General features: G+C 37.6%; 1 protein-coding gene across 2 annotated transcripts; it reads right to left on the bottom strand.

Annotated features, from left to right (window-relative positions):
• Positions 1 to 1,447: 1,447 nt before the first annotated feature.
• Positions 1,448 to 17,151, bottom strand: LOC117343733 (methyltransferase-like protein 27). Of its 2 annotated transcripts, none has more exons than XM_033906204.1 (6): positions 17,039 to 17,151; positions 7,462 to 7,585; positions 6,017 to 6,145; positions 4,941 to 5,076; positions 4,560 to 4,652; positions 1,448 to 1,670 (listed from the first exon to the last, which is right to left on the bottom strand). In XM_033906204.1, exons 2-6 carry the CDS (start codon positions 7,558 to 7,560, stop codon positions 1,483 to 1,485), a joined length of 645 nt encoding a protein of 214 aa, XP_033762095.1. In that variant the 5' UTR covers positions 7,561 to 7,585; positions 17,039 to 17,151; the 3' UTR covers positions 1,448 to 1,482. The 2 variants fall into 2 exon arrangements, with proteins under 2 accessions (XP_033762095.1, XP_033762096.1); XM_033906205.1 differs by lacking the exon at positions 17,039 to 17,151 and adding an exon at positions 15,709 to 15,899.
• Positions 17,152 to 17,271: the final 120 nt, after the last annotated feature.

The raw sequence follows: 17,271 nt of genomic DNA, 5'->3' as shown, positions 1-17,271 counted from the left end.
TGTTCTTCAGTACAATATAGGGAAAAGGAGAAAAAGTGCAGAGATCAAACGAAACACAACCATACAGCTACAGCAATGTATAGCACTGTATTTAAGAAATAATTAACGATGATTCGTGTATTGTTGCAGGATATACAACGAGGACGAGGACATTTTGCAATTAAATTAATAACGAAGGCCGCAGGCCTGAGTTATTAATTGAAATTGCAAAATATCCGAGTCCGAGTTGCATATCCTACAACAATACACGAGTCAAAGTTGATTATTTCTATTCTACCATGTACTGTTTAGTTCTGAGATCGACCTCTTTCTAATAGAAAAACAGCAAAGAAACCCCGGGAAAACCTTGTAATTTATTTCTTGAGTATTGCATTATTTGTTGATGAAATATACATTTCTTTACAGACACTACAGTACTACGATCAAGAGCATCTATCATATGGCATTGATTTTGAAAATTAAAAAAGGGATAAAAAAAAAGAAAAGAAAAAAAGGAAGGGGCCTCGTAGGATTCGAACTCGCGTCGTGATAAAAAATGAACGAAAGACTAACCCATTAGCCCACTCGGCTATGGTAACGTTACATAAAATGTGTGAATATTAGATATATAAAATTGTAACAGCCTTGACTCACGAGCGTGTATTATTGGCACGAGCGTGTATTATAGGAAAATAATACATGGTTTTAAACCAATCAAAACTGGCGTTGCATAGCAAACATGGTAGAATTAAGAAATAATTAACGATGATTCGTGTATTGTTGCAGGATATACAACGAGGACGAGGATATTTTGCAATGAAATTAATAACGAAGGCCGCAGGCCTGAGTTATTAATTAAAATTGCAAAATATCCGAGTCCGAGTTGTATATCCTGCAACAATACACGAGTCAAAGTTGATTATTTCTATTCTACCATGTACTGTTTAGTTCTGAGATCGCCTCTTTCTAATAGAAAAACAGCAAAGAAACCCCGAGAAAACCATGAAATTTATTTCTTGAGTATTGCATTATTTGCTGATGAAATATACAGGCAATACAGTACTACGATCAAGAGCATCTATCATATGGCATTGATTTTGAAAATTTAAAAAAAAATGATGAAAGAAAAGAAAAAAAAAAAAAAAAAAAGGGAAGCCTCCGAAGGATTCGAACTCGCGTCGTGATAAAATTATATTGAAAGACTAACCCATTAGCCCACTCGGCTATAATAACCTTTTATAAAACGGGTGAATATTAGATATATAAAATTGTAACAGCCGTGACTCACGACCGTGTATTATTGGCACGAGCGTTGGTTATTGGAAAATAATACATGGTTTTAAACCAATCAAAACTGGCGTTGCATAGCAAACATGGTAGAATTTGAAATAAGATTTATTTAGTATAGGTTATAGCTTTTACTAAACTACAGGGACTTGGAACGAACTAATCACCATAAACAAGTAGACAATGTCGAATATATCTTTAATCTCTAATGATGTTTTATTTTTTTTGATAAACAAAAACAATGCCTTCATGTTCTGCGTGGTATCCAGGCAAAATCTCTTTCCGGATCTTTTTCCATTTCCCCTCCTCTTCTATCTCGTCCATCAAGTTTTCGAAACGTCCCTCCTTGTATTCGTCGACCGTATTAAGGTGGAATGGGCGTGTGGCCATCACAAAATAGCCCCCTTCAAATGTAAATACGTGAGCTTTGGTTATTAAGTTTCTTAACAGTAACACAATATCATATATGAATCATATTTCAATATTTAGGAATTCAACTTATACGGTTCCTCACCAATAAAAACCTTTCAGGCAGAAGTAATTTCTGAGCGACTATAAATGCCATTGCTCGCGTGAGCAACTACTAATTAGACTGTACTAAAACAGTTAATGGAAGTCTTACTTAGGATATTGCTTCTGTATGAAAACAAATGTAATTAAATTCCAATCCTAATGAATAATAATGACAATGACTTACTTAAAAGTGTATTATCCGATTTAAATTTCCCATTGTTTGTCCTACATAAATAAGTTTGCAATGTTAATTCTCTATGTTTGATTAGTCCCAACATAAAATGGGCAGTTGATGAAGATCCATTACGTACTTTTCAAGAAAGATTGATAACAATATTTCATTGCCTCAAGACGGCCATTTTGTTTTCCTGAGCAGTCCCAGAATCAAATGACACACTAGGGTTTGTTTGTTTTTGTTTAACAGCCAGGGTCTTTTAAGGACGTGCCAGGTTTTGGAGGTGGAGGAAATCCGGAGTACCCGGAGAAAAACCACCGGCCTACGGTCAGTACCTGGCAACTGCCCCACGTAGGTTTCGAACTCGCAACCCAGAGATGGAGGGCCTAGTGATAAAGTGTCGGGACACCTTAACCACTCGACCACCGCCCCCCCCCCCCCCCCCCCCCCCCCCCCACACACTAGGGACTATAGGGAACTATCCATTAAATCTGAAGAAAAAGCGATATCACGATTTTTTAATTGTTTAAGGACAGAAGACGGACGATGAAAAAAATCATAATATCATAAAAATCAAAAATCATAAAAAGTAACTTAAAATCACTATTGGCGAGTATTCCCAGGTGTATTATTTTAAAACGTATACCATAAACTAAAACTTTTTTTTAATTACGAAAATTATAAGTGTCCGCAACTGTGTTTTCGAAATACCCACATCGGTGCAAAATAATAGCATTGTAATTAGTTGGTCCTCTGTACGAAAATGCATGCATTACCTATAGCTCTCGTAAACAGAACACTGTGCAGACTCGTCACTCGCACCCTCTTGACTTCATTCGACTTTTCTCTAAGATTCCAGATTTTATTTGAACACTCATATACATGAAAACAACAATTTACGATATTGAGCATGACAGGATGGACAGAAAACAAACTATCATATCTATGTATCATTCTTTACAGACATAAAGCGAGGTAAACAGAGATTAGTAACTCGTAAATGTGTGTTTATATAGCATTTACTGTATAGGCTTCGCTATACCTTAAATACATTTCACTATCCAAAAGAAGAAATCATCGTTTGATGATTTTGAAATCTACAGTTATAGTCGTTTTAAGCAATCAGAAATATCATTCATTATTTGGAAAGGCATCGGGTAGAAGAACTGGAAGGAATAAATTACTACTTTTAAAGGCAATTTAAATATGAATGTTGGTATACGTAGCGCTGCGTGTTTTGATCAGGTTACTTCCCTTTATGAATGGCTTCCAATAGAGGAGACTAAGGGTTTAAACAATGATAGAAACTGAAGAGCGCTGTTTGATTTAATGTGATATTTAATGTGATTTAAGAAACATTTTAAAGGCATCTCAAATATGTCCTCATTGTATGCATCCAAATTATTCTGGTAAATTGATTTTAAGTTTAGAAGATGATGACTTAGCTGAAAGTTGTGCACTTATTTAAATCTATATGTGTTTTTTACAAAATGAAAAAAGAAAAGAAAAAAATGTGGGAGGGGTGTGTGTGTTTTTCGTGGACTGTAGTACACAATTTGTTATTTTTGCGACTGTTCATATGACCTTACTCCCTTAATTGTCCGTCCGTCCGTCCGTCCGGCCGTCCGTAAACAATTCTTGTTATCGCTATTTCTCAGAAAGTACTGAAGGGATCTTTCTGTAATTTCATGTGTAGATTTCCCTTAGTCCTTTGTTATGCATATTTGATTTTGGGATCAGTCGAAAAAATAACATGGCCGACAGGCAGCCATTTTGGATTTTGACAATTGAAGATTGTTATTGTTATTTCTCAGAAAGTGCTCAAGGGATCTTTCTAAAATTTCATATGTAGGTTCCCTCGATGCCTAGTTATGCATATTGCATTTTGGAACCAATCTGAAAACAACATGGCCGACAGGCAGCCATCTTGGATTTTGACAATTGAAGTTTGTTATCGCTATTTTACAGAAGGTACTGAAGTGATCTTTCTCAAATTTCATATGTAGGTTCCCCTTGGTCCCTCGTATTGCATTTTTGGGACCAATCTGAAAACAAAATGGCCGACAGACAGCCATTATCACTAAATCTCAAATTTCATATATAGGTGCCCCTTGTTTGAAAAGCACTGGAGAGATGTTTCTCAATTTACACAGATTAGTAAGAGGAAGGGGAAAATAGAGAGAAGATCAATCTGACATGGAATCTATAAAGATCATTCAATGATTTACGCCAAGATCCCTCTGGGATCTCGTCAGTTATTCCCTTTACATTATTCACTGTTCCGGAGCTTGGGAAATCCTCTCATATTGTGCTAAGTGGAGTGAACAGCTGACAATTATTGCTATTTCCGAGCGATTGAATGAAATAACGAAAAACCTTCAAATACGACCGTCTTATCGCCAAATTCGTGCCAGGAAAACAACGATGGCGCAACGCGTTCGATTTTCAAAATTAGGGTGTAGTTAATCAGTGAATAAAGACTTCGACCGCGTCATTTTAAACTTGTTATTCACCCCATCTATATGATTCGCCCCTGAGGAGCGGAACACTTGGGTTTCACTCCCCAATAAGCTGTTAATGTTAATATGCCTGTTCATAAAATCACCTGGTTTAAGAAGACGCACGGCCTCTCGCAGACAGCTACATGGCAGATGCACGTTCGTACAACCTCCGCACACGACGATGACATCATAGGTATCTATAAATAAATATTAGTTGAAAGCAAATATGTAAATAAGAAAACATTCCTGTACATAATGTATTTATAACTGCAAATCTTTATCGGGATCTACGACGGCAAATGTGATTACGGTATGGAAAAATTTACACTATTCTCGCCGGCATTTGTCCAATATAACAAGATAAGCCAATTACTTAATATATAATTCCTATATATGCTTGTATTGATGTGATATTTATCGTCATGTTACATATACTCTGTGAGACTAAAAAAAAAAAAAACAAAACAAAACAAAACAAAACTCACCAGGTGGAATAGTGTGATCTTTTTCGTCAAAGTACGCACATATCAGCTCTTGGTAGACTCCTTTTTCGCGCGCTTCATCCAACATTCCCTGCGATGGATCTAAAGCATCTACTTTGACAAATCCATGTTTGATTAACTGCAAATAAATAATTTACGGACACATAGGAAGACAAGTACAGATAACATTTTATGGGTTGTCACATTACCAACATCATTCCATCATGTTCGATTATGGGAGATTTTATTTTTGTAATCCCGTCGTGAAAAGTATGTCACTGAAGGTAGGATTTGTCACGATGTTCCCAGTGGTTATTTGGGTACCCTACGAGATCTGTAGTTTCAATTCAATTAATTTTATTGACATTAAGCTTTACAGCTCATCAGTACATATAACATATTATACAATGCAATAAATTGGCAGTCACAGCAATATAGCAGTGACGTAACAATATCTATAGAGAATGGACAAATCTGTGAACAAATTTAAACTTTATATCATTTTCCCTCTTAATTGTGTCGCATCATATACACACTTACATAACATTGTTAAATCTTTAAAGTTTGTTGCACTAATTAATTCGATCATCTTAAATACTGATCTTGATCTTAATTTACTGCTATCATCTTGCCTTTTTTAATTAATAATAATTATAATTAAGTGTTTTAATTTCCTTTCATGTACCATCAATGGTGTACTTGGTTAGAACAGGATGGATTACATTCACGTTGAGTACTCCGACATACGTGGGTCTCCCACGTGATTATCCGAAGCATGACCTACTAGGACCCAGTTGTTCAAAAAGTGATTAGGCTTATATAATTATCACACTTTAATAACAATTTCAAAATTAGGATGAACTCATTTCTGGACAACTAACTTGACAAAAATTACAAATACAGCACTCTGCAGTCATCTCATATCGGTCTATTTTAAGGAATATACGCATTATATATAGTTGGGTGACTAAGGTTGCCGATATTACTTTTACAGTTGAAATTTTACTAATTAGTTGATCAAACATGAAAAGAAATAGGACATGTATATAACGATACCACATTCAACCAGTATACATTACCTCTTCGCCAACAAATCCTGTGCCTGCTGCAACGTCAAGGATACGCACAACATCCCGGGAATCTGGGTACAAGTCACGCACAGCACTAGCCGTCATAGCGGGTCCTTTATATCCATACGAGTTCATTTCCTAAGTATGGAAACGAAACATCGAAAATGAGTCATGAGCTTTATCTTTTGAAATCGGATATTGAAATCTATGATTTTTTTTTGTAAATTAATTTAGTTCTTTTGCACATCCCAGCTTGCGAAAGGTTTCTTTTTTTTTTAATTTTGACGCCAAATGACCTTTAGCAACAGAACCCTATTTGATATTGTGCGGAAAGAAAGTGACAATAATATCAGTATTCAAATGTCTAAAACATGATGACAACGGTGTTTACTTATAATTCCCCGCAGTATGAATCCGACATGGGAAGTTCGAGGTTACAAGGCGCCCGTCCCAAGTTTCTAGTTAAAAACTATGTTATCCAATGGCATGTATCCGATACCATGGAATCTATACCTCCTAACTTGTTTCCCGTATCGAGTTTCGTATATCGTGTATCCCGTATCGTGTTTCGTATATCGTGTATCCCGTATCGAGTTTCGTATATCGTGTATCCCGTATCGAGTTTCGTATATCGTGTATCCCGTATCGAGTTTATATTAGTGTATCGTGTATACCGCCCGAGTATCACATATCAAGTAAATTGTATCGTGTATCCCGTACCGAGTTAAGTGTAACGTGTATCCCATACTGAATTTAGTGTATCGTGTTTCCCATACCCTGTATTGTGTATGCCATACCGAGTTCGTATATCGTGTATCCAGTATCGAGTTAAGTGTATCGTGTATCCCGTACCGATTTTATTATATCGTGTATCCCATACCTTATATCGTGTATCCCGTACCGAGTTTAGTGTATCGTTTATCCCATACCGAGTTTCGTATATCGTGTATCCCATATCGAGTTTCGTATATCGTGTTTCCCGTACCGAGTTTAGTGTAACGATTATCCCATACCGTGTTTAGTGTATCGTGTATCCCATACCGAGTTTAGTGTATCGTGTATCCCATACCGAGTTTAGTGTATCGTGTATCCCGTACCGAGTTTAGTGTATCGTGTATCCCGTACCGAGTTTAGTGTAACGTGTATCCCGTACCGAGTTTAGTGTAACGTGTACCCCATACTGAATTTAGTGTAACGTGTATCCCATACTGAATTTAGTGTAACGTGTATCCCATAAGGATATTTTACTGTCATTCAATTTATCAACAACACGTACTCGTGAACAGGTACATTGACTAGTCTATGAGGTAAAGTATAAGAGATTGTAATCGAATCAACTGGTGTTTTCAACTACACCACTATAATAAAAATACATATAAATGGTTTATAGTTGTTAAGCCGAAATGAAAAAAAAACTATTACAGAGAAATTTTCTGATAAATCGCTAAACTTACCTGATCATACATTTTGCTCCATGAGTCGTAGAACTGTGTCTTTTCCTCTCGACTTTCTGTTTTTTTATAGGCCTCACTCACTCTCTTAGTGTTGTCCATTGTAATTGTGCTGAACTGAAGCTTGCTGCAGCAAATACGAAAAACACCAACAATTAACGCTCACACAAACTGCAAACTGGACGTATCTAGTCTTTACGTGTCGCTTTCTACCGACCTTATTATAAGTGATAGATATTTCTCTATCCCGAGGCCTGTCCGTTTATGCGGACAAACCGGTTTGTGATATTTCAAAATGTCATAAAGGCATAAATCTTTACAGATCTACAAACACTAATTCATGACTTCACAGTATTTGTCAAGACGCACTAGAAAGAAAACCAAAACCGTTAGGTTCGCCTTTATTTCAGAAACGAACAACTCCAACAACTGGTAACAACGGACAGACCACAGCAAAAGGCACACGGCCCAGTTAGGTACACACTCGCCCCCAGGTGGCTTATATAAATATGGGATATCGCGATTAAAAGATGAACTCAATGACCTATTGCAACCTCTATCGGCGTATATGATTATATACTCGAGTGAATGGTTAGGAAGTGTGAGGTCAATGCATGCTACAAAAATAAATCGATAAATAAATAAATAAATAAATAAAAACGGTGTCGATGGGTATGTCCAATTTCTTGGATTGGTTTTCTCGAGGTTTGGTTGGGCGGTTTGAACTTGCCACTACGTCATCGAGCTCTTCTGTTAGGCTCTGGATCCTCTCTGAGCCATTTGGTTGGTTGTAGGAGATTTGTAGGGGATAACGGTAATTATTTTTTTCTATGAGATGTGTTTTTATTTTGCTGAGTAGTGAGTAGTATATGTGTGTCGTAAATCCTTGTCTACAGGTATGTTGTAAACGCTTGAAGGGTTACGATAGCGATTGGATACGAGACAGACAGGCAGACAGACTGCGTGTACCCCTCTAACCTATCATTGCCCTTTTTAAGTAACGGTTCCACATTGGCCCCTTCTTTGACGCCGAGCGATAATACTTCGACATTGTGTCTCAGGAACAAAGGTTTATTAAGTATTGTTTCACATCCTATCAACAGCTGAGGTCATTTACTGGCTGAACCCAAAGCCTTCCTCACAGGAGAGAACGCTCAACTAAAAGCCAAAAACGAGGCACTGCCAATGGAAGCGTTATGAAGAAAGTTGATTCCAAATCCATTCGCCTCTTACGAAAATGCAATTGGGGCAGCAGATACAATTCTGACGCTCTACCTACAGGACAGACCTAGGTTAGAATATACTGTTTAGTGATACTATATCTATGAGTATTCTAATTTAAATCAGAGCCGATGGCGACCACGAGACATTTGTCCTTTGTATTATGCTCAAACTCATGGTCATGGAGATGACAGACGGGATGTTTGTTTCTAGTGACAGAGACAACTTGGCATTTCCTAGGATGTAAAAAACCCTTTCCATTAGGTCTCGCATATGGCTGGCGGATCAAGAACATTTTTGCAGGCAGTGGACGTCTCACTGTGATATAACGGTCAGATACATTATAGCATCATCTGCAACGTTTCTGATAGAATATCATTAATGCAATACCTGTTTGAGAAAACCTCGGCCCGATGACCGAATCTGTTGGGATCCCTGATCTTACTGGGGCAGAATCGGACATTTCTGTTACTCGAGTTCTGTTACTAAGGACGTTAGTTATCCAGTCGTTGCCATTTCAGGTAATGTCCTTAGATTTATAAATGAAGGGAGCATAGCTTATTTCATGGAAACAGCAGAAAACGACTTTTTTATATCACGAAGGGGCCATAATAGGGTTACCTCAATCGATGTAAAATGTACAATCAGCATTATTGCACTATTTGCGAACAGAAATCGAATGTGTGCTATTTGTTTAGCAATATGTACTAAGAAAATGCTTTAGATACAAGCTATCATAAGTATGAAGTAAACATGAAAGCAAAGAATGGACAGGAGGACTGTTGCAAATTGGGCAGCACATTTAGGGAGATAGACACAATAGAAAACTCCTATTCTGCAGATTGTCCCACATTTTTGGGATGCAGTAGTCTTATTCTTGCCACCACCAACTCAGCAGGAGACCCGGGACAAATCTCGTATGCGCATGCGCTGCTATTGTAAATGGTTTACGAATTGGCCTACAGTGAGCAGAATGTAGCTATCAACATCATTATGCTATTATGGTATACTCTGATTAATGTATAGAGGATATCTAACAGTGTCTTCAGTAATACCAAATATATTTCACGAGTGGGGCTAATATTTTGATATTTTTCACGAGTGCGCAGCACGAGTGAAAAATATCAAAATATTAGCCACACGAGTGAAATATATTTGGTTTTACTGAAGACACTGTTAGATATTCTGTTTATTACATTTTTTATCAACGAAAACCCTACCCCGTATGCTAACTAGGACTACAGCGATAATTTGTAAACAAAAAAAGTAGTTTCCCCTGTCCAGGTGCTGACATATATGTCGGGCTTTCTGATTGGTCAATTATTTTGGTATTTTCTAATCATTAATTTCATTGGTCAAATCAGCAAAAGTGATATTTTTCACTAGTGAAAAATATGATATTCTTCACTAGTGAAAAATATCACTTTTACAGAATGAATAATTTTTGATATTTCACTGGTAAAAATGTAATAAATCAAGATATTGTTAACTGACGATGGTAATGCTGGTTTGGTAATGCACTACAAATGAAAATGGCAGAGTTCTTATATATGTATTGCCCAATGGTTTAGTCCACCAATATTGAAAAGTGTTAATGACCGATTTTACCTGTAACATTGTGTTAACCTATATACATGTATAATCATTTGACATAACCCTACATTGTTGTATTATGTGAAAATTAAAAACCATATACTGTAAACGTGGTTATTTTCGCGGGTGGATTAATTTCGCGATGTCGATATGTAAGCTAGAGTTACTTTAGCATCCAAACACCAAAAGACATAAAATAATCACGATTGTTGCTTCCCCTGATTCATTCATCGATAAACTAATAGTGACCAAGTCCCGAGGGCGTAGGTATCATCTAACAATAAAATGTGAAAATGAGGGACGTGGAGAATATGCAAGATATGCCATAGATAATTGAGAAAAATAGATATGTAATTATCAGGGAGTGGGTTATACGTCTTTACTTCATACATTTACATAGACGTTTTACGTTCATTTAACATTTTAGTATTAATTTCACGAACAGCGCAAACGTATACGCTACAATTGTAATACATGTACATGTAATTGTCACCAAATGTAATGAAATGTTTGAACAAATAGATAAAGAAATATGTTACAATCTGTTTTATTTCAATTTGTAGTTCGAGATTACGCAAATTGCTATCAAAATAATACGCGCGGGGGATTTTTGCGATCAAATGGACTAAACTTCTACGTTTGCAGTACAACGTTGATTAACATTGATGAGTGATTCTACCTGTGACCTATATACTGTCACCATTGATCGTTGTTATAGAGGTACCGAATACGATATACAATGGCAAGTGTAGTCTACGATCACGCTAGCACAGGTACTAAATACGACCATATGTACAAGCTTAACTAGACTACTTGTGGACTACGACAATTGTAGTCACACACGACCGAACATCACCTTCGAGACGAGCTGACATAAACACCTCGCTTAGAATAGTCAGCTCATCACGTACGTGCATTTAACATCAAATAACACCTGCAGCTGAACTAGAACACCCATATCAACATTCAAACTCGCGGCATGACAACGACAGAAATGCATAACTTCCCAACGCACCAGAAACCGACGACTCACCCAGAGATGCAAACCATGACTTCGCTCCTGCTGACAGTTCACCCACGATGCCAATACAACGTTACCCTTCAATAGCCACAAATCCAATGGATGAGATGAGACAACTCCGATGGAAGTGTCCCACCCACCACCATTCGCCAGTGGACGAGGGGCTACTGGAACCCTGTGGTGGACATCATCCCAGAACTCAGATCAACTCTCAATGCCTCATCGACCGCACCCGATATTCCAAAGCCACACGATCTCGTCTAGTCGATGTCTGACCAATTAGCAACAACCTCAGATTGACACAACCTTGTCTGACGGTTCAGGTAAGCAATCGCTAACGCATTTGTTGCCGCCAGAGAACATCGTTCCACGACGGCAGTGTCCACCACAAAAAAACATGCCAACACCATATGTCATTTTCGACAGCACAAGTTCTACATCAGCCCCAGCAACCGTGTCTCGAGAGGGCATAATCGATCCGTCTTGAAGTTTTAAGTTGGCCTACATACAGGCTGGTTCCCACTTACCAACCTATGACCATCATTCTATCCAAGCCTTCGGACCCATAATCTGTCTTATGTAGCACGTCGTCAATGACAACAGGAACTCCTTCACAACAGGAACCTCTCTTCGTATGGGTCGTATCTAAACCGCGGGCATGAAGGACAGAAGCTTTTGTCCTCCTCACCACTGCCCAAAGAAACTTTGAGAGGAACCACAGCCTCGGTCTCTGTATGCTGAATTACATCACAACAAGGTACAAAGAAATGGGGCATTTCCTGCGGAGATTTCCGATAAGCTATCTAATGCAATAATATGTAATAATCACCATAAGATTACCAATTTCAGTAATAATATCTGCCAGTATCTCCCGTTCGTTGATCACCGTCTACTTTACCAGTCATACTCACAAGAGTTTGGTCTCGGGATTTTAAAGATTTTGAGTAACATATGACATCAGCTAACATTCACTACACTATAATTAAGTATTCACATATAATACATTCTGAAACCTTATAAAAATAGGGGATATGGATGTATAAAAAGATTTTAGAATGTATATGAATACGTATCTTATGGTACTGTGGTAGCTAACTGATGTCATATATTACTCCAAATTCCGAAGCCGAGCTCCTGTTATACCGGCACCTGATATTGAAACCCAACACGACCACAGGCGCTTGCATAGAAAATTAGAAAAAATGGGGGGGGGGGGGGGGGGGGGGGGGGGGGGGGGGGGAATGATACCAGTGGTATGTGTACTGTGTAATACAGAAGGCCGGAAACTCCGCCACGAGCGAAACGGCAGACCACTACACTTCAATCGACTAAAAAACACTTTTATTCAAACTGACACGGCGCACACTATAAGCGACCGTCATCAGAAAACATTCATCTTTAACCTACCGTGCCACTCAATACGAATTGTTACGTCCGCGGGTACTCCCCCTGAAAAAAATAGCAGATAGCAGGAGTAAATGCAAAATCCTGCATTCTAGTGTATTTCACGATAGATTCATACCTGGTGTGTTTTATAAAAACAAGTATATGAGAGATGTTTTTAAATGATTTTATGTTATTATTTCGCTGATTGATACGGGAATTTGTTTTTTAAGATACCCTTACTTTGACAATTTTAGGGGGGGGGGGGGGGGGGGGGGGGGGGGGGGGGAGGGGAGGATTTAAATCCGCCAGTGACAATGTCAAAGAGTTTAACGCATTGTAAAATGTATTCTTTGTAATTCTCATCATCCATTTATTCCACTTTACATCGCTCGCATATATAAAATTTAAGTTATTGATGAATTACCTGATTAATTGACTGTGTAAGCATCAAACGCTACTCTAATAATAATCAAGCTGGCTGAAGTGCTTACAGAATTATGAAACTGAATTAAAATGAGAAAGAAAAGAGAATACTTGAGGGGAAAGTAGTGGTTATTTTGTGTCAACGCCAGACTTTTATAGTATTTTAGGGCTAACGCCAGAATACCCAGAACAACCTCTTATTCTTATCGGTATTGTGTGCGGTATATACATTTTCAACTAGTCATGTAGGGGTCCATTTTTTAAAAATTGAAGATTGGCATAGCCCTAAATAGATGACAAGTACAATAAAAAATCAAAATATCAAACAACCATCAGCTATATATTACCCCCTCCAAATTTTAACTTCGAAAAATTCCAACTGATACTGCGTGTTCATGGTATACGTATAATGCCCCGGCCCTGTCTTGAACAAGTTATTGAGCACCGTTATATGCAATCTTTTTTTATTGAAAACGAAGTTCAACAACTACCGAAATGATACAGTTGAAAAAAAGGAAAGGACGATCTCATCACTGCATGGCATTAAAACATGCTATCTTATTAGCCCGTAATATCGCAAACGACGTCCTGTGCATGCACCTGTAAAATAAAGAATGCCGAGATGACCCCAAAAAGTGCACCTGGTGACAGTCGATTATACAATCACATGACCTTTCAACTTCGTATGTAAATGAAGAATCTGGACAGGCTCAGGGAGCCGTTTGAGAAATGGCGTTCTGAGCGAGGAATTCGGCGATGTTTTCACGGAATATTGTGTTTTGGATGTAACAATTCGTATTGAGTGGCACAGTAGGTTAAAGATGAATGTTTTCTGATGACGGTCGCTTATAGTGTGCGCCGTGTCAGTTTGAATAAAAGTGTTTTTTAGTCGATTGAAGTGTAGTGGTCTGCCGTTTCGCTCGTGGCGGAGTTTCCGGCCTTGTACTTAACAGATTACACATACTACTGTCAAATAAAAAAAAATGAAAATCACATATTCTATGCAAGCGCCTGTGAACACGACGTCTATCACAAGTTTATAAACCGTACATACTAACAAGTGTACCCTCGTGTTTCGTAGGGGTTCTATAACATTAATCACCATATTTTGCATTCTTCGTGCCAGTACAATTATGTTGTATTTAACTATTGAAGGGAGATGGGTGGACCTCCATACGATGTTAGAGATAATATTAGAACTTTTCAATGAAGAACAGGGCACATGTATATAAACATTATTGTTTACATCGATACAATGATACATTGTTGTATCAGTTCTTTTTCAGAATATCAACATTTTATATCTTATCATGGTTAAGATGATTTATCCCCGATGTTAAATTATGTTTTATACTTTGTAACTATATACTTGTACAATGTAATTGTGAAATATAACACTTAAATAAACAAAATTGATTGATTGTTAAAAATTATTATTTTAGGATATAATATGAATTTAAAACAATACTATTTACAGAAATACGGACCTTTGGAAAATATAGATTTCAACAAATCTATGGATATAATTATGGCAGTCTATATTTTGTCGTGTTATTATTGTATCAAATGACTTAAATAACCAGACTTGTTGAACAGTAAATTAAACGGATTTGTTAACGTACTCAACAAGAGCCCTGACCTTGCACCTCCCTGGGGTTATTGTACTGATAGCGTGACGGGTGGATATAAATAACTACCACTACGTTCATGCACACAGTATATCGCTGTATTACTAACGACAGATGACCAAACACGACCTACAATAAGGTAAATTATGCTGACAATGGCAAATTGTAGCCTACGATCACGCTTGCGCAGGTACTGGGAGACAATAATATCAAACAGCTCGTTTAGGCAAATTTATCTTCGAAGCTAATAAGATTCGAGCCGCATGTCTTTAACTTGTTCACTTTCCCCTACATTCGCTCCATATATTTTAACTCGATACACATAAGTATTTCACCATACAATCAGATCTGCCTGATCTCAACGGGGGATGTGCGAGTTTCTGGTAGGGGTATCCCCAACAACTCTCGCATCTACCTCACCGTTGAGATCATTCATTTGGATCAAATACATAGCTTTTAATATACTTTTATTATATCAATATTACATGTAACCAATAGTACATGATTTGACTAAGTATAGACTTTTATATTTAATATAACTTATGTCAGTGAATTGTATCATGCAAATCTTATTTTCGAAGCCAATAAGATCCTGGCTATATGTACAAACTCTGAACTCGTTCTCCACTTTGTAATTTCTGTTGCTGTTCACGTATATTACGACTTTGTATATTATAACATGTGCTAATGGGCAATATGGCACACAGTTAATAAAGAAATTGAAATTGAAATTGAGACGTAGTCACACACGGCCGAACATTCCCTTCTCAACGAGCTCGTCACCCACATTCACAACGCTATGTGCAAATTATATACAACATTGATAATAATTGATGACACATTCGACCTGTGAACTAACTGACGTATCGACTGATCTTTGACGAAAACTGTTATTGTTATATGTGCAAGTTAAAACAATACATAATTGATTCGTTATGACAGATGCGGCCTTGGACCTTTGGTTATCTATATACTGACCTCACGTAACACTGCTTAGTTACAATAAGTGCAAATGAAGAGAAAACTGTGCTGGTGAAAACGGGGGACTATAGCTATATGTTTTCTCTCCATCCGTCCTGAGCATATGTACGTAACGCCAAAGTCAGCACTCTTGCAGCTTCATTCCTTGAGGGGTTTCAATCAAACTTCACACAATGATAAATGGCCACGATATCTCTACAACTTTTGAGTTTCTGGGTTATTGAATCAAGGTCAAGATCCTGTTACTATTTTTAGCGGGGCGATAGAGAACATGTAGTGATACTTGTTCTATCTCGGTGAATTCAGGTCAAAACAGTTATATTGTTTAGTAGCAAGGACATTCATGTCTTGCAGATATTTTTATACGAAATAGCGGTATATCACTGATTGATTCTTCTGAAATCAATACTTTGAAGAAATTTTGCCGACACCAGGATTGTTTTGTTTTTTTTGGAAGGTAACAGTTTTTTATTGTATGGCAGCTTTTTCTTCTAATGCATATACGGTGTAAAGTAGTGAGGATGTTCTGTATATACATTGACTAGGCGGTGTAAACTAGACATGTTCCCATAAAACATTAACACATTTCCACGTCGGTAATATATAATATGCTGTCTGTCTGCCCCGTCGTCCCTCATACAATCCGATAAGGGATCGTTCGTAATTTTTACGTTCCATGTTAGAAACTTGAGTCTCCCATTCGCGTTGCTTTTGGATCGAATTCATAACTGAAATTAAGACTTGACTTCTCTATTAGGTTTGTTTAAACAGGTGGAAAACGTCTCACACAAATGCTGCCGTGTCTCAGTTAAAATATGACATTTTTCTGTGTGTACAAGCAAATATGTAATTTCATGCAAGGCTGAATTGTAACAAAATGCAATCATCCTATATTCTATTCATGATCAGGGGACCCGTAAAGCTAATGATATTCATGTTCAGCAACGGCGACGATTCAATTAGCTAGCGATAACTACACATACGTACGGTTTGTCAGAAACGAACAAAAATACGTAAAGAAAGTGTAAGAACACTATTTAGATACCAAATATTATAAATCAGCTCGATTTTGTACTTCTTAAAGTCACCAAATATAAAACAAAGAGGAAAACTGGCATGCAATGTTATACAGCAGGTCTCGGGGATCGCGATAGTGAAATTACATATGGTCCTGTATGGTGGTGGAGATATAATTAGTCGCCTCTAACGACACTTTTCACGCCCCTGCACGAGTTCGAGTTAAAGCACCGTAAATTATTGGATTCTACAAAGCATCATTGCTAATACAAACTGCTTAAAGATGATGTTTACGAATGAGATATCTTACCTTCCGCTCTGCTGAACACTGGAAAGGCTGTCGGCGAATGAATATATGGTGTACAGTATCAGCTATGGGGTAAACCGCCGCATATATCTGATGACGTCATGCAGTGCATACCCAAAATACCCTAGGACCCATAGATAAACAATTGTGGTGCCCAGCAATCCTACATATGGTTATTGGGCGGGGATCTCAATGATTTCAAAAATATAAATTCCTTATGGTGGGGAAGACCCGTG

Source organism: Pecten maximus, chromosome 15 (genome assembly GCF_902652985.1).
Source record: "Pecten maximus chromosome 15, xPecMax1.1, whole genome shotgun sequence".
Taxonomy (NCBI): Eukaryota; Metazoa; Mollusca; class Bivalvia; order Pectinida; family Pectinidae; genus Pecten; species Pecten maximus.
This window is presented reverse-complemented; position numbering and strand designations above follow the sequence as displayed.